Source organism: Ciconia boyciana, chromosome 2 (assembly GCF_034638445.1).
Source record: "Ciconia boyciana chromosome 2, ASM3463844v1, whole genome shotgun sequence".
Taxonomy (NCBI): domain Eukaryota; kingdom Metazoa; phylum Chordata; class Aves; order Ciconiiformes; family Ciconiidae; genus Ciconia; species Ciconia boyciana.
Window position 1 is genome coordinate 57,717,438 of NC_132935.1, and position 27,821 is coordinate 57,745,258.

At 39.9% G+C, this 27,821-nt stretch overlaps 1 protein-coding gene across 1 annotated transcript in view; it reads right to left on the minus strand.

Moving 5' to 3' along the window:
* Window positions 1-27,821, minus strand: part of PIEZO2 (piezo type mechanosensitive ion channel component 2) — a 321,244-nt gene that overhangs the window by 118,452 nt on the left and 174,971 nt on the right. Inside the window, exons 5-7 of the mRNA XM_072852760.1 lie at window positions 25,958-26,120; window positions 10,874-11,084; window positions 8,349-8,562 (exon numbers count right to left, since the gene is read on the minus strand). Coding sequence (XP_072708861.1) covers window positions 8,349-8,562; window positions 10,874-11,084; window positions 25,958-26,120 — 588 coding nt within the window. The remainder of the gene's footprint in view (window positions 1-8,348; window positions 8,563-10,873; window positions 11,085-25,957; window positions 26,121-27,821) is intronic.

Below are 27,821 nucleotides of genomic sequence, written 5' to 3' on the forward strand. Positions count from 1 at the left end.
GCCTAATTAACTAATTTCAAAACCAAAGCTGTATAACTTAGTTGATTTTAAATCGGTTATAAACTGTACCTGATTGGCTCAGTTTTTATCAGTAAGTTCCCAACTTCAGCTAAATGAACATAAACAAGAGATTAAGCACATCCACTCTGAGTGTTTAGAGAAACTGATGGAGACCACCTCTCGTGCAGACAAGGACTAACTCCCCAGTGTGTGCTCAACGGAGGTTAGTCAGGACTGCCTTTTGCACTACCTCTGAGGAATGTGGGATGATTCATTTGTCAATGTTTATATATTGAGCTGAAAACACAAAGAGCTACACAAGCACTAAATATTTATCACCACAATTTCTGGGCATGCCAGAGTATGAAAATAAAGGCTGGTGAGCAGACCTTAGGAGAACAGTAAAGACAAGCTTGTAACGTCAAGAGAAGTTTGCTAATTATAATCCACATCTCCTAATACCAAAGAGCAACAGCGATACGAATCTGGTAAGAGGAGAGGGGTTGATGTCTGTCCATCCCTTCTCTGTCCTTTTTTTCAGATGCTTGCTCAACGGTGATAGCATGCAGGTCTGTGTTCTTTAAACAATATGGAAAGAAAATTAAAGGGTCACTTCTTCACAGTCATCCTCTGCATGTCCACACAGGACAGCCTGTGGCGGGCAGGGAGTCTGTCTTCAAGTGTCAGTGCAGGAATTGGACTCACGCATAAGCAGATACACGGTGTGTATGGGGGAGTGGAGTGATCTACCACAAGCAGAGCTTCTGTTAGCAGAGAGGTGTGCCGGTCCCACGCCAGTCAGATGGGTTAGTGCACGCAAAAGTGGGAAAGCTCTGTTAGGAGAGCAGTTGCACACCCATTTCAAACCAGAATCAGCAGGAAGTTTATCAGGATACATCAGCACTTGTAAAATCTTTGTCATTTCCCTCTGGCCCTCTCATCCCAACATTTCAACACATCCCAAGAAAGAGGCACCTTCGGCTGTTCTTACAGTAACACATGGCTATTTGGGGGCAGGAGACAGCAAAGAAGTGGCAATTCGCCAACATTATGTCATGTGATGGTGACTGATTTTTATGTTTGCAGCTTACGCTCAGTTTCCGGATACAGCATACACGTTGTTGGGAGCGCCAAGGTTCCCCTCTCCCCACTAATGAGAACCACCTGTGGCCAGGGCCAGACCCCGCCAGGCTGCCAGAGAGCTCACCGGTTGCAGGCTCGCTGCTGCAGCAAAACACGGCTCGGAAACTGGTCTTTCCCGCATGAAGAAACCCGTTGTTTTTAAAAGGTCTTAGCATGTCTCTTGGTTTACATCCCTTTGAAGTCCAGGGGAAGATAGAGGGATGTAAATCACCTGTGGTGCAATGCCAGTAACATGAATAAAGTTGTGCCTGCTTCTGCCAAGGCTAAATTTGGCACTTCGTGCAGGGCGGCAGTTATGGTGAACACCGACGGCTCCACCGTGGGTATGGAGAGCCACCACTGCGCAGACTGCCAGGGAGGCTGGGAAGGGCTGCTCTGCAGAGAAATTGCTACAGTTTACTTACTAGTTCATCTGTTGCTTTTTTCAGAAAGCTTCAAACTTGCTGTAAATCCTGGCACAAACAAGAATTTGCTGATTTTAAAGAACTGCAGTATGTAGCAAAAAGAGATGAGTATTAATAACCATGTAAAGAGCAGCAAGGGCTACAAATTCTCCCTAGTAAAGCTGGGTACGTTTGCACTGACTTCCCTGTTGTCACCACTGGACTTCCACCAAAACCTGAGCTAACCATTTTAAATCAATGTTGAGTACAACTCTCCTATAAAGTGAGCGCAGCATGGACATTTATTACATGCCCGCTGATGAGTGAATCTCCAAGGAATCCCTCTGAATAAGCGTTGAAAGAGGTGAATTCATTTTGGATGAATCTCTGAATGCCCATGTGGCAGACACTAAGCTGGAAATCTCACAACAGTGAGTAGTTTTGCAACGTTTCCAAGGCTTTCCTGCTACAACTGACTGGGAACTCCACCACTGGTTCTCCTATCGCATTTGGATATTCCAGACAGTGCTATCAGAATGGTTAAAAGTGCAAAACTCAAACCAGTCAAAAATTATATTAATCTTTTTGAGTCTTGTAAAAAGTTCAATTTGTAATGAAATTCTGAGCAGGGTTCACTAAATAGGACGCTTTCTTTGTTGGTCATCTTGAGCAATTTCTGATACAAACCACACCAGCTCGTTCCAGTGAAGTAAGACACTAAAAGGGAACTAAATAATATGCAAAGTTTGTTAAGAACCAGTAGACCTTCCTCTTAGGAAGGAGAAACAAACATAATGGAGAAGGTTAGAAGATTTAGTATGAATTTTCCAGTATTCCTTGGTTCACCTATATTTTCAACTCTTCTGCCATGCTGTCATGAATTCTGGTAACTGTCTGTTCACCAGTCACAGCTATACGTGTGAATCTTTTTGGATACCAGACATACATTATTAGGTAGTTAATAGAAAATGAAGACCGCATGGACTCTGATGGTTCAGCTGATAGCAAATGGACTGCTTACTGTGCAGTACAGAAACATTTCCTAGCATAATATTGAGAAACTCACTTTTTATGGTGCACAAAATCCTGGGACAAAACATCTTTTGCAGAATCATGCAATTCAGAAGAGCACTTAGAAAGACAGAATCAGAGAACAGCCCAGGTTGGAAGGGTCCTCAAAGATCATCTCGTCCAACCTTTCATGGAAAGTGAGCCCAGATGAGCCCACTTGCCCTGGGCTACCTCGTAGTTTAGAAAGAGATTGCAATAATAGCAAGGATGATTACTGTCTTTTGCCAATGGGAGCCTGAACTTGCATTTCTAAGCTGTTAACAGAATAATTCACTCCCTTTGCAAAATAATTTAAAAAAATATAATGAAGCTGAAGTTCTAAGAAAGCATATAGGCTAAAGCCTTTTAAGTAGAATTAATAGTCTCCTAAGATGTGGTACCTTATACAGCTAATATGAAACTCAGCTGCAAAACTTCTGCAAGAATACGGTCAATTAGCTAACTTATTTCTCTGCAAGAGAGAAATCCTGGCGCTCAAACCTAATCTGGTCATTGTGACAAACATGGTGGCTAGTCTGGCATGGTTTGGAGCATGCTCTGCAACTACAAAGTGTGCTTTTGCTGATAGAGGATGATGGAAAAAGAAGAAGGGCAGTGCAGTGCCTTTACATGGCATGTAGCCAGGGGTCTCTGCCCTGGCAGCGGGTGCTGCAGTACCATGGAGGTAAGTGGCTAAAAAGCTCAGGCAGAAGGCATGAAAGCTGTTGCAGCCAAAGGGCAGCTCAAAATAGAATACATAAATGAACTTCAAATACTCCATCTTGTCAAACACTGGCTTATGACCAGGTTAGAAGGCAACTCCAAAAACCTCAGAAATTCATGTGGGGGTAAGAATATTCTGCCTCTCAGAGGTGAGCTACCATTGAGACAGGTGCCAGAGATGGTCTGCAGCAAGGACTAACAGTGGCTACAGCTCATGTGAAACATGTTGCCCAGCTCTTGGCGCCAGTGGAACTACAGAAGCAGCAGATCAGTGCCTTGCCCTGGAGAGAGGCAAGACACTGCCAACAAGGTAATTGATCAGCTACATCTTGCTATTTTGGCACTATCTGCTCTCCTGCTGAGATTTTATTAGCACACTTAGCCTCTAATTTAGAAAAAAAAAATATAGCTGGATGTCCCACCCTGATCTGACAACTCCAGGAATATTTTTTAGACTGTGCTGAAGCATTTATTCATTTATTACTCTAGATAAACAGAACATTTGGGCTACAAGTTCTGAATCAAAGCTTTCAGGGAAGTTCAAATGGAGGATTTTGGACTGGACTCATCTCAGATCTGAAAACAAACTGGATATTCTGTATCTACCATCTGCAGAAAATATCAATATAACACTCCCTCCAAAAAGAAGAGTCATTTAAGCAAGCTTATTACTAATCACTGTAAAACCTATTTTAAAAGTCCTGCTTAAAGAGATTTATAGGCATCTTTCAGATGAAAATTTCCTGTTGAAAAGACAGCCTTAGATAAGACTTCCCCACTCAGACTGCAACAAAGCAATCAGTTGTGGAATTCCAAATTCCCATTCACTTAAAGATGTGAAATAACGTACCACTGTGAAGTGGATGATGCTCCCTGGACTCCTAGGTTTGCCTCACTTTATAAAGGCGATGCCTTCCCATAGATGAAACTATTTGTATTTAAACTATTTTGAACATTACTTGCCTGAAAACTACAAGCAATACAAAACAGACCTGAAACTCTAGGAAAGCACATAGGTTTTCATTTACATCAGATTACTGGATCTTTAAATGAATATGCTTATAAGCACAGTTTTGGACAGGAATAACTTTACTGACTCAGGATAAACTTCATACCGCTGCACTGATCCTATTTCTTCATGTTGGCAAGGCCTTATCATTGCCCCAATTACATCCTTTTGCCAAAATAAACAACATCAGGAAGAAAGGAGGCAGCAATCTGAAAAATGGCAAACATATTATTGCATATTTTTTCAGGCTGTGGCACTGTGTACATAATTTCCAAAATCATTTTAGCTCATTGACTTGTTTTTGTTAACTCAGGTGAAAAGAATTTTATGGCAGCAATACGATATTTTCTGAATTCGGCTTTAAGTGGATACTTCTTGCTATTGTTTTCCCATCTCTCTAAATCACCAATTTTGCAATACGGCAGCAAGTCAACACAGAAGATACTTATTTTAAATGAATTTATAAATGAGTGTGGACATTTTGTTTGACAGAGATCAGTTGGTAATTGACCAGTGTTAATTTATGCAACTAGGTACCTCCTAACTGAAGGGTAGATTTAGCCTTATTTATGCTGGCCTTCCCGTGCCATTTAGGACCACACTTTCCAAGGCAGTTACGGCACTGCCTTGAACGACTGCCACTCACTTCTCCACTGTGGGCTGGTCTAGAGAAGAAAAGCTGTTAGTGGCAGAGGCACCTTCATGCAAGCTCTGCCGCTAGCGTGCCTAACCCAACACATCAGCTATACTTCAGACTTTTCAGTACCCTATAAATTTTTCAATCTGCAGATCCTAGTGCGCACCGGATGGCATTTAGGTGGGTGTTTGTGTTTATGCCACTTCTACCTGCACGTTGCAGAACCAGAAAGCCACAACAGGAGATCTGAAACTTTGTAGGAGATTGGTGCCTTCATGTTTGCTAATAGCACTATGGCAAATGCACAGGGCTATGTTATCACAGTATCCTGTTTTGGGGGGAAGTATTTTGCTTGCAGAATGACATAAGGTTTCAGGGCAAATATGTACATTCACCAGATTTCAGACTATCGCTGTCAAGAAAACGACTTTCTTCTGGTGACTCTCTTCAGTCACTTCTTACAATCATAAGTGCTGAATTTTGAGTTGAAGGTTCTTAAAAGGAAGGAGAAGCACAAGGATGATGCTAATCTTAGCTGAAAGAGACTGTTAACTTGAGAACTTTTCAGCTGGTTTGGGTATAGTCTAACTTCATTTAGTCTGAAATCAATCGATAGAGTGGCAACCTGAATGCATTACTATTCAGAGACAACACATTTTTTACTGATCAGAAACAACTTGTACATTTCTTGTCAACTGGAGAACTCAAACTCAGAAATACCCATGTTAGCAGCTTTTTAAAATGCCACCCTTAGGCTCTGCAGAGAGAAATAATATCCACCAGCAGCCCAACAGGAGTGGTTTTCACATCTGCCCTTGCATCTGAGGAGAGCTTAACCTGGGGATCGAGCCCTCAAAACTTTACAGAGTGTCCTGGTTTCGTCTGGGATAGAGTTAATTTTCCTTCGAGAAATAAAAGCCCTTTTTCCTTATGTTTCAGCCCCCCTTCATATATGGATAAAGGTCTGTTTGTAATGGCACTAAAGCTAACACACGCAAATACATGTACCTGCTGTATTTTTTTTCACCAGTGAGTTTATTGCAACTAAGTAAGGAGAGTTCATACAACTGCATAAGTATGAGAACGATCTGCTGTTCTCCTCTTGTAAAAAGACATTAAACAGCATATTCTGGGTGACAGTAGCAGAGAAGAATTTTGGGAATCAGATTCTTTTCTCAGTATATAATTTACCCATGAAAGCCACCCACTAGTATTAATGGGAACTCTGCATATTTAGCTCTGCTTCAAGCCAAGATGGTACATAAAATAGCAAGGTATCAAATTTCTTCTAGGATGAAAAATGCTAAAATATTTTTTCTGCGCCATTCCAGTACATGTGTCTCTCATTTTCCTCCTCTACCCACTGCTTATACACCAGTCCTACTCCTATCATTAAAAATCATATTAGTGGCTTTTCCTCACACTCAGATTTGCACTTCCAAGCACCGATAACACCTGTCTTGATGCTCTTCAAACACATCTCCCTGAAAGTAGATCAAAGTAAATCTACAGCAGAAAGAACTGCGATTAAAGAAACAAGGAAGATATATTTACTGCACCTTCTGTTGAGTTGTCATCGGTGTTTTGTATATTCAAACATAATTTCCTATGTAATTTAGAACATCAGTCCCTCACATGACATCATGTGTAAAAGGCAGAGTACCCAACAGTACCAGTTCAAGAGAAAGTCTGCAAGAAGATAACATCATTTTCTGCTTACAAAAAGGTCAGTACATACTCCAAAGTCCAACACTGGGACTTTTTTTAATCCAAACTCTGAAGGTGCTTTTTCTTTTTACAGTGAGGCAGAGGTAACTTACTTGCAATCAGATTTTTTCCATTTCAAAAATTAGTGACTAAGTTAGAGTAGCATATTTGTACTGAATGAAATTTTATCATAAAATGTAGAATTACACTATTTACCAGAAAATAACTTTATTCAGGAAATAAGTTTCAGACTAAATTAATGGAAAATTAAAGTAAATTAAAATTAAAATAATTGAAAATAAATAATAAAAATATTAAAAAGAAAAAAGGGACTTTTACAAATGATGCATATGAAGAGAGTTTCACATATTCTAGCAAAATGTTATGAAACAGATACTTCCCCTCCTTGAGAAAATGTTATTGCTGTCTGGTGGTAAAACATTGTGAGATTATATCCTCATAGCCAAACAGATGAGAATTTTGAAGCCATGTTTTCTTTCTTTTCTTAATACATGGAGAAAGTAATATAAAGGTTTTAGGGAAGTTGCGAGCATTTTAGCTTAGTACTAGACACCATCCATCCTCCCACCTTGACCTCTAGGTGGCACAAAAGAACCTAAACTAAGCAGATCTTTGCGGATTTTTCAGGTAATGTTATGCCCTCCCAAGAAGCCTCCTCAAGTTAGCGATTCCAACATCACAAAACACTCATCTATTAACCTGTACTAAATAAAATGTCAAAAAAAGTATTAAAGTACCAGCTACTGCAGCTAGGCAGCTCATTTTTTACTGCTTTTAATGGTGCATTGAGATATAAATCATTAATTGATTCTCCCCAGTACACCTAATATCCTTTCACCTTCAACTTATAATAATTAAAAGGAACACTAGGCTTACTAGAAATAAAGTTGAGGTTTACATTTAGTTTAATGTAAGGATTACTACAACATTAAAAATACATACCATAAAAACAATTTGCAATCATAATCCAGCAGAAAAAAGGTAGTAATGAGTAAAATACATCCATTACTTCATCTTATTTGAGATTACAGTACAAAAGCATGTAAAAAAATTAAAGGGTCAGTGAAATCACATCCAATCAATACTCACTGCAGCAGTAACTAAAAATGCTGCTTTTTGACTTAAGTGATACAGCTGTCAGTATGAACATAAGACCAGCATGTTCTGCATGACCACAGAGAATTTTTGTATTAACATAGTATCATGCACAGCAGGTGAAGTACCACAGCAGCCCTCAGTCTCTGCACACAAGGATGGCACCACACATGCATTTTTGCTCCAGTTAAGACACTATTACTTTAGACCTCAGAACATTTCTTTTCCTCTACCAAAAATATACATGTGTACGCTGCCTTTGCCTCAATGCACCACTGATTTCCTTTTATCTCCTTTCTCAGCCAAATCATTCTCACTCACGTCTGAGGATCACTGAGCAAAACAAAAATCTCCTGCCCTCCTAACCTGCCCTAGCTCTCTGTACACAATTGCCCAGACAGGGCTTCTCTCTATCATCCAAAACCATTCAGTCTGAAATGCTTTGACTCTTCCAAGACTGAACACAAAGCTATGCATAAAATTTGTCAAAGCATTATGTGGAAGACCGTTTGCATCAACATGTGATAACAAATCATTGCATCATATGCCCACAATTAAACAGGAAAGGAATTTCTCTCACCTGGCATAGAAATCTTTTGGTGGAACAACCTCCTGGAAGAACTGTAGCTGGTACAGATAAAGTCCAATCAAGTGCCCCGCACTGAATATAGCCATTAATACACACAGACAGCTGAATATCAGCGGATCAAATGCTTGGCAACAGGACCACCATGTGCACAGGCCCAAAAATACAAAGAAATACACAGCTGAGGTCAAAGATGGAACCATCATACCTGTGAAAATAAAAAAATGGAGGGTTGGAAAGGTGTGGAAATATCAGCATTTCTTAAACCTTACATCTGACAAGAAGTGTATTCAACAATTTAATCCAATTAGTGTTTATGCTAATCATTATAATTAGCTCTTGACTGCTATTAGATTTGAGACTAGAAGAAAGGGATCCTCTTTGGGTTTTTTGTTCAATCGACTTGTGCCATACCTTAGCACTTAGGACACAACCATTCTCCAGACCTTCTTCCAAGATGAAATCTTCTCTTTGTCAAGATGTTTCACAAAGCATGGAGAAAAACAGAAACGTGGCTGCAAGGCCAGCCAACAGAGACACTGTGCCTGAGAGCGCTGATGTATTAGATTTTAAAATGAATTTTAAGTACAAGATGCTAAAACGGCATGATGGATGAACAGCGAAAAGCCTTCTCATATAAATCTTGAGATATACTGCGTTATTAAAAATGAAAAAAACATGATGCATATACTGAAAATAAAAGGTATCTAGAGGATATTCAGTTGATTTTTCTGAATTTTTAACTCATAGACACTTGTAATTTGCATATGAAAAAGGCTCTGCTGTCTTACATATGTATATTGGGTTTGCTCTTGCACATCTATCAGAGTATTTCACTTGTGGTGAAGGAGACCTGGTGCTCTGTGGATAGCCTACAAAAATAAGCGAGGAAGCAGGAAAGACATACATGTCTAACAGTAGAAACCAGGAGAAAACTACATAAGAGAGCTCACATCCAGCATAGCAGTCCAGTCCATGCCTTCATGATGGAGGATGTAAAAGTTCACCCAGCAATTTCTGCCTCAAGGCTGTAACTATTTCCTTTCTCCTTTCAAAGAGATACTTTGCCTTAATTTAAACACTTTAGGAGAAGGAGAATACACTATATCCATTAAAAAGTTGTTTATTATGGCCAATTACTCTGGCTGTGAAAAATTCAAAATTTATTTCTGGTCTGAAATTGCCTAGGTTTACCACTTAACTATTGGCTCGTATTATAACTTCTACTAGATGAGATGTCTGTTAAAAAAATGTAGGCACTTTGTACCTTTGACAGTACTTTAAAGCTGCAGTCAAATCATCATCTTTTTTTTTTCTTGGCACGGTAAGTAAGCAAGTATTTAACTAATCAAGCTCAAGGTTTCTCTCTGGAATACAGGCTTCCCAGACCTCAAATCCTTTTTGTAACTCTCCTCCGAACACCTCCTGGCTCTCGGCGTGTGTTGGGATCCTGCAGACAAGCTGCCCAACATGACTCAGAAGAAATTGCCGCTGCCACTGCTGCATGATCCTTCTGCTTCATCCTCCCTGGGTGATGTTCACCCATGCAACTTCAGAATGGCACTGAAACCATGCTTATTTGCCTATACTTATCATGCTTTTTGGTTTTTTATGGCATCTCTCTTCCCTGATGTCAGGCACCATGGTGATCCACGTAACCTATTTTTTTTTTCCCTTTTTAGACTTATTACTTTGCATTTGGCTACATCTAAGGCTGTGGGATAATCTTACCTTACTGAAAGAGCCTGCCTTACTAAAAGTGCCACACCTGACCAGTCCTCATCATTCAATACCAAGTACCTTTTGTGCTATAGTTTTATACTTCATATACTAGTATAGCTATATGTTAAGTATACACTTATCCTTTATATGTAAGGACTCCATTCAAACACAAGAGTAGGCAGATAAATGCTAATTTACAATTGCATGATCGAACTTTAAACTCATTCATTACAACCTACAGTGATTTTGTATACTTGCATTCTGTCTATAGCTCATTATGTGGTACTAAATCAAATGTCTTATGAAAGGTTGGTCATATCATATCAAAACAGCTACTGTTACCAACCAATATAAAAGTCACATCAAAAACCAACATGAAGTCTGCTTATCACCCTTTTTACACACTGCATAGTCGACCTATTAAGCTTTTCCTTTTCTTTTTCTTTTTTTAAAGGCTATGTGAATACAGTTCCTTTTTACACTTGGAAGTGACGGAACCAAGTCTATGAATTCACATTATAGTCACTTATAATATGCAACCATTCACCATTTGGTTATAACAGTAGCTGTAAAAGTCATATACAGAATGATAGGGCCACACAGTATTAGTACAAAAAAATTAAGCAACTCGGCATATTCCAATGCCTGCCAAAAAGTTAATTTAAATAAAATCAGCAGCAATTTCTTTTCCCTTAAAAATTTCCATTGTTATTCCCACAGGTGCCAAAGCGCTGAAAACTCATTTGTTAAATGCATAATCTAATGGGCTCTGGAGGAAATTTTTCAAATGCACCAACCTGCTGAACCAAGTAAAATTGTAACAACAACTTTTCCAGTGGTGATTATCATGTTGCCAATGAACTCCCTCAGTTTGGATGCTAGGGAGGCAACTCTACGCAGCAGTTTTAATTTCATGGTTTCCTCAAATTCTGCTTCACCACAGTCTTCGTCATCCAGGTCTTCTTCATACATCAAAGCATCATCTGGCTCTAACTTTTCTCTTACAGCCTAAAGGAGGAGGGGGGAAAGAAAAAGAGAATGCCAAAGAGAAAGACAGAGACACAAAGGAATTTGAAATTAAAACCCACGCATATATTATTTAACAATGAAGTCTTCTTATAATCTTTGCCTATGTGCAAGTAACAAGAGAGTTACAGAAGATGTACTAAAGCTAGAGTTGTACACTGATGGCTCCCACTTCAGATCTGTCTCAACAAAAAAGGATGTTAATGGTTGTCTCTGAGAAAGACTGCAGTCCTCCTACATGTGCACAACAGGCTGCTTGTTCATTTTTATATAAAATTTGGTTTGGTTTGCTCAGCATTCTTTCCATCTTGCTATCTATTATCTGTTAAACTCCTCTTTGGCTCAATGGCTTCAGGTATAAGCTCCAGCCACTAAGGACAAGTGCCTTCCCAGTTGATGTTCCTCAACAAACCTCACTTTTCAAACCCTTCCCCATGAAACCTTTCTTTCTCAGACTTTAAAAGCAAAACCTAGAATGGGGCGAGTATGAGTGAACTGAGACAGGGCAACAAGGGCTGAAATAAATGGACAGATAGCTCATTGGTTACTGAAGGGCAGTTTGGGAGAGAAAAAATATACTAAGCAGAGGCTCAGGGAGAGAATGAGAAATGGTGAGATCGGCTGATGGTGAAAGAAAAGGAGAAAAAGCGAGCAAGAAAGAAATAGCGAAAGCTTGAGTGATCTGCAACAATTTAGCAGGGGAAATGAGACCAGGGGCTTAGAACTACACAATGGAAAAATGAAAAGAAGGAAATGTGTAAAGGCCCCTCATACTTGAGTAGTTTGTTAGGATTCGGCAGTGGCCTTCACCATCAAGTCTCCGTCGTATCTTGGAGACCAGAAGACATACACAGCTATTGAGTGATGAAGACTAAATCATCAACCCACGGTGAGAATCTGCAGGATTAGCAGGAGGCCCACCCAGAGATACAATTTATGGAAAAATTAGTCATTCACAGACATGTAGGGGCATATTTAAAAAAAAAAAATTAGTTTTTAGCCAGGTTCTCACTTGGTGTAATAAGGCATAGCTTCTTTGGCACTAATCTGAACTTGTGTATTAGCTAACATTCTGGCCAAGCAGTATCTCTGTGTGTGAAAGTGAGAAAGAGAGACTATTGGTATTTTTCATCAGAATAGCAGTTTTATATTTATTGGCGACCTTTTGGCAGCAAAAAAAATCCACACTGACAGATAGGATTGCAGTAGGAAAAGCTGAACTCTCAGCCTACTTAACCAAATTCTTCAGTACCATTTCGTTATGTGGATTCCCAATGGGAACAAAATTCCCGGTGGGCTCCTTCATTTCACCTCTAAGCTTGGTGCCAACTTTCTCCTCTTACTTTGGAGCATTAACAACGTTGTGAATGCCCAGAAAAAGCCTGCTTATTCTCAAGGGTACATACTTTACAGACAATGAAATATGTATTAAATACAGTAGGGCTGATCTGGGAAATCGACCTTTGTCTTGGACGTATCTGGGTATTTCAGTAGCTATACCCATTATAAATGGAGTATACTAGCATTTCAATCACTTTGCTATTGTCACAGATCTCTCAAAATACACATTATTAGATCCTGATGCAAAGTAATGGAGAAGAGATGGCAGCCCAAACATGCAGTCTTCACATTTCAGGCCATGCAGCACAAAGAGACATTCTGTCTCTTCATCACTGCTGCTCATATCTGAGCTCCTACCTAAACAGGAGCTACTTAAATATTCAGAAACAATGCTGACAGTAGGCTGAACGATACATTATGCTCTAACTTCTGCCACAGCTGTTTCAGTGAGAAAGCCATACAAAGGGCAAAAGCTATGATCAATTCTGCTTGTGCTGTAATTACTAGATGAACCTGCTCCTCATCTAGTCCTTTTGGGCCCAATCCTGCTCCTCCTGGACTGGCTCTAGTGCTCTGTGCCTTGAGCTTAATATGACCAGTGAACAGTGAAACCTTCAATAGTGTTCATGTCCCAAACAAAAGAGAATGAGTGAGACTGCTGCACAGTTAAAAGTTATGAAATGGCATGCCTACTATACACGGGTCTGTGTGAAGGAGACTTGTTTCTTCAGCTAGTGCTTTCAATTTGCTGAAGACAATATGCATTAAAATGTGGAATTACTTACAAAAAAATGTATAGGAATAATTTTAAAATAAATAATTTATTCCATGGGAGACTGTCAGGACTCACATCTCCATGAATACCACGAATCTACATTGAACATGAAGACAGGATTCATACATTTATTACAGCTTAAGCTGAACGGGATTTCTGTCTAAATTGCTGAGATAGCACTTAATTATACATATGCAGGGACAGGAAATAAAAGTCTGAAGAGTCACAAAAGCAAATAATAAAATGTTATCCATGCAGAAGCTGAAAATGTTCTTGAGGGAAAAATGAACAAAATGAAAATATTTTTAAGTATAAATTGGAGGAAAACACACAATACCTTCAAACAACAGAATAAACAAGAGGACAAAGAAGTAAGGAAACCACATAAAAACAGCCCAATGAAAGGTGGGACTTCATATCCTTTTCCATCTCTTCCCCCTACCTGCCTCCCTCACCTCAGGTGCCAAATGCCCAATTTCACACCTTGATCTCCTCAAAATGGGTCTTTGAATTTTCCTACCATGATAACTAGGGCCATAATTTTTTAACTTGACCAGACTAATCACTCTTGTGATCTGAAGGACCTTTAGGCTACATTTTGTCTTAGGGGATCAGTATTAATAATCTAGTATTGACACATATGACACAGCATGCCCAGGGAGAAGCACTGGGAAAGAGGATTTACTTCACTGGACCAGGATACAGTTGAGAAGGAGATGATGGTCCAAAATTCCCATGGACTGAGGCTTACACACTTTAAGCTTAGCTAAAAGCTTGCAAGTTTATGAGTTGCCAAAGAAGTCAACTTTCCTTGTATTTCCACTTTTATTTAGATATGAAAATATGAATTCCAAGTCCTACAAAAAAGTTAGGACCTCACGAATGCTCACAGGAAATACAGAACAACCTACTTCTGGTGTTACTGAGGTCATCATCTGTTGGAAAGAAAACTTCAGCATTCTGAACCTCAGCAAATACCAAACTGACTTCCCAAGTTTTCCTTCTAAAACTACAAATCTCTGTTTGGAGTTGGGGTTCTTCAACCGCTCTCCTCAGCAAGCTAGCAAATGGGAAAACCTGATCATCAACAACCACCATAATCTGCAGTCCTGGAAGCTTTTCCAGAACAGATGCATACTGTTTTGCAACTTTTCAGCACAGCCTGAATTATCAATGATACGGCTGTGCAAAGATTGCCTGGTTTCAGAGACCAGGGCTTTGCACCAGCATGCTCCCTGGAAGAGGTGGGTTAGCTTCCACATCTCTCTCTTCCCTACCTGCAGGTGATTTTAGTGATGATACCTTAGTCCTTAGCCTTATTCCGTCTACCTCCCAGTGGTGTCATTCATGACCCAGTTGATGATTATTTCAGCGAAAAGACTATGACAGCTAAACAACTATAGGTTTGATATTTTTTTCTATGCAAACATATCTGTTTGTAATTCAGTATCCAAGGTGAAGTCAAGTAGCTGAAAGGCCATGCTCCTTTCCTGAAGTAGCTGAAAGGCCATGTTCCAGTGTATGTCAAAAAGACAAACTTTGGATTCCCCACTCTCATGTTCACTGCCCACCAAATGGATTACCTGGAACGGCTTTCCAGTTTCTCACATTGAGCACTTAAAATTGCTGAAGGCAGGCAAACAGTGAACAGTTTTTACATCCAACATGGTGATAATGTGCCTGTTGTTTTAACACTTTCTGATGATTAAATAGCCAAGCAAGTGCGCGCTCATCACAGAACACCATTACTCCAGTCAGACTGTTTTGCAAAGCTCTTTTTACTACGTGGATTAGTGTAAAGCTACAAACCCATGCTACATAGGCTACAGTTAGAAAAATACTTTTACTTCCATAATAAATTACTTATTATGCAATTACAGGATCCCTGTGGATGCTGATTGAATCAAATAAACTTCTTCATTCAAGGAGTATAGAGCATTTGTGAAGCCATAAACATGTGTTTCCATGACCTTTGCTCTGCAGAGCAGGGCCCCAGGACTTTTTATAAACAAACTAAATGCAGTTTAGGTTTTTCAGCAATTGCATGGAAGTCCCGGGAGTATTTATTGTACAACATTTTTTTAAACTGCCAAATTGAGACAGAGAACAGGCAAAGAAACAGTACAGCCTCTGTGGCAGCTATGGCAGCTACTATTGTGGCCAGGGCCAGAATGTCCATTAGCTACTTCGGGGGCTGCTTTATTAACATCCAACTTTTAAATGTTTCATCTGGTACAGTATAAACACTACTGCGCAAAGATATCCTCCAGTCCCAGAGATGTATTTACTAACAGGAAGCCTTAACTCCAAACCCATTCTTGCTTCAGAACACTCCTTGCTTTGTACCTACATTTAATGGTATTGCGTCTGAAAACACAAATGTGCTCATTTATTGACTTTTTGATTCTAGACAGGACATAAATGAAACTCTTCAAAAATTCAAATAGCAACAAACTTTAACTAACCAGAATTGTTACAACTAAGGATATACAAGTCTCAGAATGGACACAACTCCCGTCCCTGTGAATGCAGGATTATCGGGACCTCTCAAGCGTGCGCTGCTAAGCTCACAAGAATAAGTTGTCATGAGAGTTCAGGTGCTTCCTCCTTCCAGTTGGCTCATAAATGCTGTACAAATAGCCTCTTTTGCAGTATTTTGTCACTTCCTCCCAGCCAGAACCAGGAAACAAACAGAGAGGAGTGCAAAAATGAAAAATAAGTCTGAGAAAAACACAGAGTTACGTGAAGTTCACCAACCGTTTTTAACATGTTGCTTCTAGAATTTTTAACAAAGGTTAAATGGATCCTGCTGTGTCAGCTCAATTTATCAATTTATCTGTGTATTATGTGGGCATTTAAAAAGGTTCTAGAGATGCAGTGATGAGCCTCATTATCAAACTTAATGTCGAGATGACACTTCGTATTTTCCAAGGGTCTGGATTGCAGGTGGCAGAAATGCAACCTGCAATTAGATTGCATGGCAGCACTGCCATGCTCCCAAGGCAACCTGCTTGTCGTTTGGTTATGCTCTGCAAAGCACCTCTGTGAAGGAGAGCCTGAAACAAACTCCTGAGGAGCAGTGCATGAGTTCACTGATTTAAACACATTCTTGTTGCCTCTGAATTGCCAGAGGGGCTGCAGGGCTCACCCCAGCACCCAGCCACTTCCCAGAGCCTGCTCCTTCCTGGGACTCCCCATAGCAGCCTTACCCAAACAGCTACAGGTACGCAGGTTCGGCACGAGGGCAGAGTCGTACACTGCGGCAGACCCTGCTGTTTATTGCTGGCGATACCAGAGAAGTGCTTTCAAGATCTAGATTAGCTTGAAGGTGTCTGGTTTGGCTTGCAGAAAAGGTAAGTGTGCCCACTTCATCAGGAGACAAAAGCGAGCAAGCCACAGTGCAGACCGCAGAGTCTGACCTCCTTCTGGCAATTTTAATCAAGCTCCGCAGGAATCGCTCTAGCTGTAGCACCCCAGAGCTCAGCACAGACTCCCTTGCTCCTGACAGCCACACCAGTTTACATGAAGAGGGCTGGATTGTCTTCATGCTGCCCTGGGGTTTGCATGCCCTGAGGCACCCACTCATGGCCTCCTGCTGACACTGTTACTGTAAAACCAGGATTCTCTCTTTGGCAAAGAATGAAGAAATCACTTCCTATAACTATTTATTCGCCTTTAATTAGAGATCATATTTTTATTCCATACCTGTGATAAGAGTACCACAGACACAATTTATTAGACTTCTTTAATAAGTCTGTTCAAGCCATTACTATGTCCAAATTTCTGGAATTTCTTTTCATTTTAAAAACCTTAATGCTTACATTGAAGAGTTGGGTTTAGGAATCATCTGAGACAAGCTATTTGATTCAACCACATTAGTGCCAGCAGAACTATAGAAATAGACTTTCTCTCTCTTATCACATTGTTTTATTTCAATTTCCTCCATAGGGCCTAAGCTAGTGCATTCAATCTAGACAAACAAATCATAACATGACTGAGTTCCTATTTTCAAGCTTGCTCAAAAAGCTTTCCCCCCCAAAAAAAAAAAAGATCTTTACCCTTTATTTTTAGAAATGAGATAGTTACAGGAGTAGGAAGAATTCATTACCTACCTGCCTTTAGGAGCAGCACACACCGTAAAAATGCATATAGAAAAATTAATCAAAATAACACAATATTCCTCAGACAGACCCAGCTGTGAGTACAAAAGCTGGAAAAGAAATTTAACTGCTATTTGTTTTACCATCAAAGGAACTGCAAGCCCTTAATGGGATATAAATGACTGTAGTTTTAACCTGCAGTCAATACTAAACCACGTTAAGGTAATAATTTATTGAATTCCCAATTTTGCAAGAAATTGGAGAACTCCACAGTTCTTCTGAAAGTGTGAGCATGTGAGGAGTGGATTTCCTTGCTTCTTCTGACATAGAATAGATACAAAAACTTCTACACCAACAATTCCCACGTCATTCTACTTGAGCTCTACTGAAATGGGGCTGCCTAGCAAAAGCATCTTCTTTAAGGTCATCTTGCATGAGATACGTGTGGTGCTCAAAGGAAGCTCAGGTGGGTCTGCAGAAAGCCAAAGGGGAACACCACTCCACACATGCACAAGGGGATGCACATGGAGGGAGGGCTGCAGACTGCAAGCCGGGAAAGAAAAATAAAACCACTCTCAGAGCTCAGCACTCCATAATACTCGCAGGCACTGGGTGACTTAGGGGAAGACCCTGCTAAATGAGCTGAACTCATCAAGTGTGAGACAATTGCAATGAACATTTTGATAGGTGTGAAATTAATGACATAGAGGCTTTTTGGAATTTAAACAGCATTCTAAAATTTATACTACACAACCGAACCTCTGAAAAGAAAAATCCTAAATTAACTTTAAGTCCTATAGACCTTAATGAAAAATGTTATTATTGACAGATCCAAGGTGTACTAAAGATTGGGTTAAATGCCTACACAGTATTAGACAAATTCATCAGGGATGTATGTGTGTTTCAGTGTGTTTGCAGTGTTTGATAGTAATGAATGACATACACTTCCACAGTAAAATCTCCTGTGGGAAAGAGTCATTCATTACAAAAAAGGATCAGCTATTTACTGGAAGCACACAGGGACAGAGGCATTTAGCAATTCAGAGGGAATGAAAAATAAAAAATGAATAAGACAAGCACAGTTCTGAAGCAGGATAACAGGAAGGCAACTCATTAAATCTTGTATACAATAGATATTGTACTGAGAGGGCCAAAGATTATTTCACTTCCCACTGTACCTACTGCACCTGAGCAAACACCAAGTGATTTCAGCAAAAGACATACTTGGCTAAGATGGAAATACAGTTTCACATCTTGACTTCAAAAAGCTGTCAGGCATATAAGCCAAATGCAAAAGAGAGGGGGACTCACAGGCAGAGTTCGGTGGTTTGGCCAGAGATGATTAAACACGTTTTTTTAGTGAAAAGGAAATAGGAAGACTTGGGTTATGGCTACAAGGCACAATTCAGTACAAACTCTAAAGGAGCTACTGCAGGTATGTGAAGCAGCACAGCACCCATATGGAGTAATTCCTGGACCAAGAAATACATACATTGTACCATTATTCATCTTGCTAAGAAGCACAATAAATAGCACAACTGGAGTGCTGTGGTTATTTGCAGTATTGCCTCAGCTCATACAGAAGTGGCTTGGGTACTTCTCCAGTACCACCCTGAAGAGCCACAGATTACTGGGATGAACAGGAGAATGGGAAATCTAATCTACAAGAGGATCCAAAATTACTTGACTTCTTTTGTCTTGCAGAACAGACTTGGAATACATATGGCTTTTCCCTCCCAAAATATCAGAGAAATAAATGCTAGGGAAGGAAACAGTATATTCAGTCAAAACAGCTGAAGAACTAAAAGGGTTATAATGCAGTTATGAATACATGTAATCTAAATGAGAGGTTTTCTAACTACCAGAAAAGCAAAATTACAGAACAGGATCCTGTCAGGACAGTGGGATAAAGAAAAATTGCCCTGTTTTCAAGATGGTGCTTCTTACCTTCCAAAGGTAATTGGGTGATACAGCTGCCTGCAGCAGCAGCAGACTAAATTCTGTGACCCAAGAGATTCCTTCTTGTACTGTGTTATTCATAACTTGGGCTGTCCGAAGGCAATAATATTCCAGTATTTTGATCTCATGGTTATCACCTTTGTATCTCAAAATTTGGAATTGAGGACTCTGAGACGAGCAAACCAGTAAGCCCAGTGAAGAGCTGCCACAAGAATTTCATCATACATCTGCCATGTTTCTAACTAAAACAGGACAGGTGCATGCTAAAGTTTCATGCTGAACAGGTTAACAGCACTTTGTAATACATAATATATTGCACTATGTAACATTATGTAGCTGAGGCACTGCTGTAGTATAATTACATATTTGTGTTAAGACTTATCCAAAGACATGTGCATCAAACCAAGAAGCTAATGTAACTTGTAAACTTTTGACCCTTGTTAAGATGAGATGCATTAGAATTGTTACTGAGGGAGGCAGCTGGGTAAGGTCTGGCAAACTTCACCTCTACAAGCATTGCAAGCAAAGCGATAAGGGAGCCTCACCTACTCTCTTTAAACCATAGAAATAAGGTATTAAATCCTACTTACACCATGTTCAAAGCACACTAAGACCAACTCAGTTTGGACCAGTTCTCCAGAGGTCAAAACCAAAGAAACATTTATAACCAGTTAGAAAAGTGTCCTGGTTTCAGCTGAGATAGAGTTAATTTTCTTTATAGTGGCTGGTATGGGGCTATGTTTTGGATTTGTGCTGAAAACAGTGTTGATAATACAGAGATGTTTTAGTTGTTGCTGCACTAGCCAAGGACTTTCCAGCTTCCCGTGCTCTGCCAGGTGCAGAAGAAGCTGGGAGGGGACACAGCCAGGATAGTTGATCCAAACTGACCAAAGGGCTATTCCATACCACATGACATCATGCTCAGTATATAAAGCTGGGGAAGAAGAAGGAGGAGGGGGACATTTGGAGTGATGGCATTTGTCTTCCCAAGTAACTGTTACGCGTGATGGAGCCCTGCTTTCCTGGAGATGGCTGAACACCTGCCTGCCCATGGGAAGTAGTGAAGGAATTCCTTGCTTTGCTTTGCTTGTGTGTGCGGCTTTTGCTTTACCTATTAAACTGTCTTTATCTCAACTCTCGAGTTTTCTTACTTTTGCTCTTCCGATTTTCTCCCCCATCCCACCAGGGGGGAGTGAGCGAGCTGCTGCGTGGTGCTTAGTTGCCAGCTGGGGCCAAACCACGACAAAAAGGTAAGCAAATCCTGTGCTAAATAGAGATGCCAATGGAAAGAAAAAAGAAGAGGAAAAAAAGAGGTGTCATCAAGAAGCTAAAAGAAGCCAAGAAGTTCCAACCCTCTCTAAGAAGTTCTTTTTCCCTCTTTATCACCTGTAGTATTTTCCACAATATTTTCCACAATAGCCATCATTTGCTACCTCTGAAGAGAAGCAAACATTGGAGCAGAAATTGCATATGGGAAGATGTTTAGAGAAGTCAGAGCCAGAGGGTCCCACATCAGTGAGAGCTAATGAAGCCAGGCGAATGTTTGATATTGGTAAAAGAAAATTAAATGAAGATAAACACAAACCAATAAATAATCTCAGGAAAAATATACCCATTCAAGGCTTTAAGAAAAATGGGATGGCCATCTAGACAGGGTCACAGGCACCACTGTAGACAGCTCAAAGGAGACCTCCACATCTGAAGGCAAGAAAATTGGAACAGTGTTAGCAGCTACAAGGACTGAAACAGCCAATCTTTCTCGGAGCTGTGCTCTAAGCTGAACTAATTATCCATATTTTACCACCTAGCATTGCCCAGGTAGGTGATACACTAGTAGAATCGTCCAACCCAACAATCTCTGAATCTAACAACAAATGTCATAATACTGTCATTCAAATCAACAATAAGACCTTGCCTGAAATGCTGAGGCATTGATATTCTCTGTAGCTCAAGAGAATATTGCAGAACTATTGTTGGTTCAGAAAAAAATAATGGAAACAGAAGAAATGGAAAAAAGAACAGGGATTGCTTATCTTTAAAAGAACAAATATGCAAGATAATAAATACATTTGATTTCCCTTACACCATCTCGCTCTGTTTTATAACATGTAATACAAGGGACCTTCCATAAAATTAAAGGGTGTTAAATTTAAAATAAAATCAGAGAGCACTTATTAAATTGTGGAAGTCCTTGCTTCATGACGCCACCGAAGCCAAGAAATTAATGAGGTTTTAAAAGGGTCTGGATAATTATATGTTTAACAAGATTATTCAGAGTAGCTATAATTAACAACAACATTTTTTGGAAAGGATTTGAAACCACATGTTTTAGGATTAAAGCCAGTCTCTCACTAGGAGAGATCAGGATAAACTGTAATGTTGGAGATGGGGAAAAAGGGTATTCCCTTACTTGCTTATTGTCCTTATCCAGCAGGTACCAGCTACTTTTAGGATGAGGATACTCATCTAAATAGGCAATTTGTAGACTAAGAAGTCCTTGGACAAGGCATAAGATGTGTGTAGCTCTCAGCCTATCTAATCTGTCCTGTATGTTTTGCAGTCACACTTGGAGGCCAGGACCAAAAGAGAGCTCTCAATGTACTACGTGCCTGACGTAGACACAGGACAAACAGCCCTGCCACTGTTTAGAAAGACAAAGCTAGGAAGCTGAGCGTTATGCCTATTTGCCTATTATGCCTATTATGTTCCTATTTGCCAAGGGACACAGAAGCCAACAGACAGATGAAGTAATAGGCTCAAGGTCACAAACCAAGTTTGTGGCCAAAGTGAGAACCATGCTGGTCCTCCTGACTCCAGTCCAATATCTTGACTCCAAGTCAAGCTCTCCTCACATTTTTCCCAAACCTTAGTTTATTTTAAAACTATTTCCTCTTTTTTCTTTTTTTTCCTTTTTAAGATCCCAAACAAATCTCTGCCTTCCGCAGAAAAGAGGAGGGGTGGAGGCTCTGGGATCAAGCTTGCCTCAGATTATGGGACAAAGTACAGACCCAGTGGTCCCATTTGCTTTCTAGAAAAGTGTGGATGAGTAACAAGCTTGAATGTGCAAGGCAGCAAGTGCCGTGGGAGGAAGTTGTATTGAAGACTACAATTGTATATTTCAATTAAGATCAACACCTCTTCTGAAGTTTAGGTTATTCAGTCTCAGAAGGATTTTCCTCCCCCTCACTGTCACTTACAATATCAGGCAATTCATCCACAGTCTCAAGAAAAGGCTACTTCCTTTCTAATACATATCAGACTGAATATATACTGTATCTGCATTTTGGCATATAAACCACCATCTGCACCAAATCAAAAATGCCGTACTTTCAGCTGCAGCTGGGAGTTAACTGTTCTTTCTTATTTTCTCCCACCTTTTACACCTTGTGACTGGCATTGTGCTTTTCGGCATTTGCAATCCGGGCCTGTCTCCAGCTGAATTCACCTGCTTTAAATTTTCTGAGCCCTAATAAAAAAGGCCTGCAGACACGTTTGCTCCAAGTGTGCAACCATTTAGGGGTGGTAATGAGTTGGACTGCAGCCTGGTATCTGGCAGACCTTCCTACTTCATGACTCACTGTTAATTAAAACCACACTCTTTGCTTATTCCTGGGATAGCGTTACTTACTTACAAATAATTGAGAGTCTCTCACTGCCTTACAGCCTCCTCCCCCAGTTCTGTTCTGTACAATACACTTTTCTGATGGAGATCTGTTCCCCTTAAAGTTGGATGCAGTATAATGAAGAAGGACATCCATTTTTCAATGAATCCTTGTTGTCCTTAATTTGGATTCTGATACTTTTTCTTATTTTGAATTGCATCTCAATCCACGGGCAATCTGATCCATTGTACTCTACAGCTGGTTTCTGGAGGCTACTGCCATGACAAAGTACAGCACAAAATTGAGTATCACAGACTGCTACTCAACTCCAGGCATTTTTTCAGCATGCCCATATAACAACTGAAATGTGATGGATTCACACAGAGCTTTGAAAAGGTCACTTTTAGAAGTATTAAAACAATTATTTAACAGGTTTTCTTATACATAAATTTTGGAAGGAGTAGATAGATTAACCTTTCTTTTTTTGATTAAGCCTATTTCCATAGTATTTCCCCCAAAGCAAAGAGGTCTGAGAATCACTCAAGGTAAATAATTTAATGCAAAAACGTAAAGCTGCAAGACAAACTCTCTGCTTTTGCCTGGAAGTCACAGTGCTGATTTCTTGATTTATAGAGCCACCTGTGGCTAGGCATCTAGCAATCTGAAAAGTCACCTCTCTTATGGCTCTGTTGAGCCTGTTCCAATCGGCTGATGCATTCTCAACAAAATCTCGTACCATGGATCTCTGATGACTGGTGGCAGGGACTCTCAGCAAAAGCTCTTCTACTGTGGAATTGGCTACGGGGCTGGTCTAACAAAGCCAGGAGTATTTCCCTTGGAGGCACAGTACCAAGCTCAACACTTCTCCTGAGGCGTTTGTTTGTAAGGCAGTATTGCTGCAACTCATTTTGCATTTTCTAATTGAATGGAGTTACAGCATCAGTAGAGAGCCGCACCAACACGCGGCCACAGGCATCAGTCAGCTAATGCAGAATTCAAAGAACTGATCGCTTCCTTAGTTTTCCCTTTTCCAGTGGACTCTACCAAGGAAGAAATTAAAATTATCATGTGAAACCCACAGTCTGGACTCATTTTAGATCATGCCAATATTCTCCCAAATTCAGACACTCAGCTGCATGCTCTGCATATGCATTAGGTTCCTTACAGTCAGTCCTGCCAAATACATATTCCTAGCAGATTCAGCTGCTTCTGTAGCCTCCTCCTAACTAGCAGAAATGATTCCAGGATGTTATGTGCAGACACCTACAAAGAGAAAGCTGACGCTGGAAAAATATGTTTAATAGGTATTTAATTTTCCACTCTCCATTTCACTCCCTCTTTAAAAAACAAGCAGGTTAGTCTGATGCAAATTCATCATTTTAGCTGTGAAGATCACAATTCCTTAAAGCATTGGGGTTCACCTCACATGACAGTAACTATTATCCCTTTTTAAAAAAAATTTCCTGTGAGTTTTGGGTGTCACTAAATCTAAACACAGCTGCTGAGTTCACTAGATAATCTATAATGCATACCATTTACAGAACATAAATAATATTTGCTGGGCTTTGATGTGAAGAAGTAAAATATATTTACACAGATTTCCATTTGTCCAGTATCAATATTTCTTTACAGCCAAAATTTTCTCTTTCTTCTCCCCCACACTCTTCCTTTGTGGAATATTCTGGCCCATTTAGTTGCATTGGTGGATTGCCTTGAGGTAGCCAGTCTAGGACCAACCCAATTTAAAGCTACACTCTGTGCTTCAAAGAAGTCTCTTAGAGACCACTTTAGTAAAATGCAACTCTTTTAGGAGAGACGGGCTGAACACGCCAATTAGCCATACTTCTTCATACTTCAAACGTCTGCCCTTATGGGTATGGCCCCAGATTCTAGCCTGCTGCTAAATCCATTTTGCACAGCTCCAACGATAAAGCAGATTTAAAGCTGATAAAACCGGCTTCCAGGAGACACATCGAAACCTTGCATTCGCTCATCAGACCGAGGCCTATGTATCCTCCAATGCGTAGTTAAAACCTGCAATCTTCAGGCAAGCCTCAGCTGCCAGGCGAGCCCATAAGAATTACAAGCAACTGAGTATAAAGCACAGTCCCGATACTGATCTCTCATCTGGTAGAAACTCGACCAGCTTCTGGCAATACCACAATCCAGACAACATGGCAACATGCAGAGAAGCTTTTTTTCCTCTATATAGTGGCACCAAAATGGGCAGCTGATCCCCCTAAATACTTTACCCACTTCGAAGTGCAATTTCTGTTTGAAATTACCAAGTTGCAACTGTCTTCCCTAAAAACAGAGTTTTGAGAGTAAAGAAAAAAACATTCCACCCATACGTAAAACGACAGAAAATGAGACCCAAGGCACACTAGACAGTCTGATAAAAAACATGTTAAGATTAGTAGTAGGAATTTCTCTGCACCCTGGGCTAAATTCCCACTGCGGCTTTTTATATTATAAAATTGTTCCCCTCTTTCTGTGGATTTTTCTGCATTCGGTATCTCTGCCATTCTTCTTCCCACTAGTAAAATACACATCAACACTTCCAGCTAAGCCATTCCCCCAAATTATCCTCAAGCTCCCTCAGTATGACCACAGTTTTAGATAACTACTTCCATGAACGTAATACACAGTCTCTCTTCCCTTCTCCTAAGAGTCATTTCTGATAATCACTCAGATGCTGCTGTTATTCTTGGATAACAAGTTGGGAAATATGGATGCTATCGAAGAAACTGAGCAATGTATGTTGCAAAACAACCTTGTCAGACTTAACCAGCAGCTCTGGTGAAGAAACTTGTGATTGACTGTCATGATCATTTCTTAACTCAAAACGATTTGAAAAATTCAGCAGCATATCTACCACTTCATATTCTGCTTTGTTTTCTCAAGATAAGAACAACTGTAGCTTTTCCACTTTAAAAACAATGGTTTAGTTTCCTGAAAGTAAGTTCACTTCTTAACAAACCCCATGCTCATGAAACCATTTCAGAATACATCTCAGACAGGAATGCCAAGGCTCACTATTAGCTAAAAGCCGTACAGATAGAAATGTGTATTTGATACCATTTCCTCATTTTCAAATTGCATGTTGCACTGTGCTGCATCCTCGGTTACTGGCTTCTGAAACATGTTGCGGCAGATGAGCCATATTGTCAGACTAGCAATGAACATCCCAATATCTGGTACAAATAGTCTGATCACGTTGCCAGCATCTGCTCCTTTCACACTGTATGGGATGGAAAAAAAACAAAAAAACAAAGAAACATTTGTTACTTCTAATGACATTTTCAACTGGAACAGAAATTTAGCTCAAGGCAAAGAAAAAAACCCAGTAATAAGAAAGCTTCACAATACGGGAAATATGAAGATGATCAAGGAACTCTAGACAGACAGATATTTTTGCTCTCCAGAAGTACAGAATAAGTGATTATTCACTGGGAGTTCACATACTCATATTTTAGTGATACTTAGAATTTTGATTAACCCAATTCTGAATCCCTTTTGTGGAAAGCAACACAGGAACGACCTTCAAATTCAACAAGAAAGATTTCAGCTGAGTTCCTAGAAGATCCATGTGTATAAATCACAATCCCTTTACTGGCATTCTTTGCAAAGCATCCAGCTCCACCAAGGAGGTCAAGCAAGACAAGATAGCATTCGTGTCACCCCTAAGCGTGCCCTAATCATTCTTGGCACACAGAGGAATAACCAGAAAGCCTGTAATATTTTAATATGTTTTATTATGTTAACTGTTAATACGTTTTATTCAACCAGACCTCTTAAATGCCTTTTTGGGTATTTAAGTACTAACATTTAAGTACAAATATTTAAATGCTAATTAAAGTGTTAGGTCCCCGCCAAGAAAACCTTTCTTCTCCTCTGAAAGATTTGTAAGACTGGATGAATTTTATGTAGAAAAAAAATTGCACTGCTTCATTGCACAGATTTAATTGTTTAGGCTGGGAAATATGACTTTATGGGTTTGGATGTGGTGTCTGAATTTGGTTCACTGTTAAAATGGAGAGCTTGGATTCAGGTTTAGTGGTACAATGAACAGTTTATTAAGCTGCTGCGTAGACTTACTGAACTTTTAACTATTAATGAGAGGATATAATCTTAATTATTTGAAAGTTTACAGCATATACCTGCCAATCTTGAAGTTAACACATTTTAAATATGCAGCTCCAATTTTAATTTTAATTTAATGTTTTATAGGGCTTTATGTCTATAATCAGTTCTGAGGACAAGGTGAGGCATCTGTATAGCTCTTTGGGCATAGGTGAGTGTGCTAGACTAGCTCTTCATAGCCTGAACCGGTAGAAAACCTTAATAGGTTGTCTTATAGATGCAAAAGAAGAGATCACCTCTGGCCTTTCTTTATTGTAACACCAGCAGCTTTGAAGCCTAAAAAAAGCTATTTGTGAAGGAGTTACCTGCAACTGCTGCGATTAACTGCACATCTAGAGTATCTAAAAAGTCTCTAATGTGATTACGATACGGCCACTGTCAGGAATCTTGTTGGCCTGCGCATATGTCCAAGATCAAGTCCTACACTTCCATCCCTGCTGCTGACCCAGCTTTTCCACTGCTCTGTATCTTGCAAAATAACATGCCCAAAGTGGGAACAAGGTAAGTGAGCTGAAAGCTAGCTTTAATGTTTGTTTCAACAGGTACAAAGGAGTGTATCACAGGAAGCAGTGAGCCATGTGCAGGTCTGTGGGATACTGCCCTGTAGCACAATTATGGAATGGACCCAGAAGTACTACTGAACTGGTTCAAAATAGGAGGGAAAATTCAAGCTCTAGTTCTTCCCATGCTCGGGCAGAGACACAGAATAAACCAACAAGGTGCTGCCTAAGGAAAACAACTTAAGATTTGAAATTGCAGCTTCTTGTAAAAGGAAAAGAAAGAAATTGCAATCACGCAA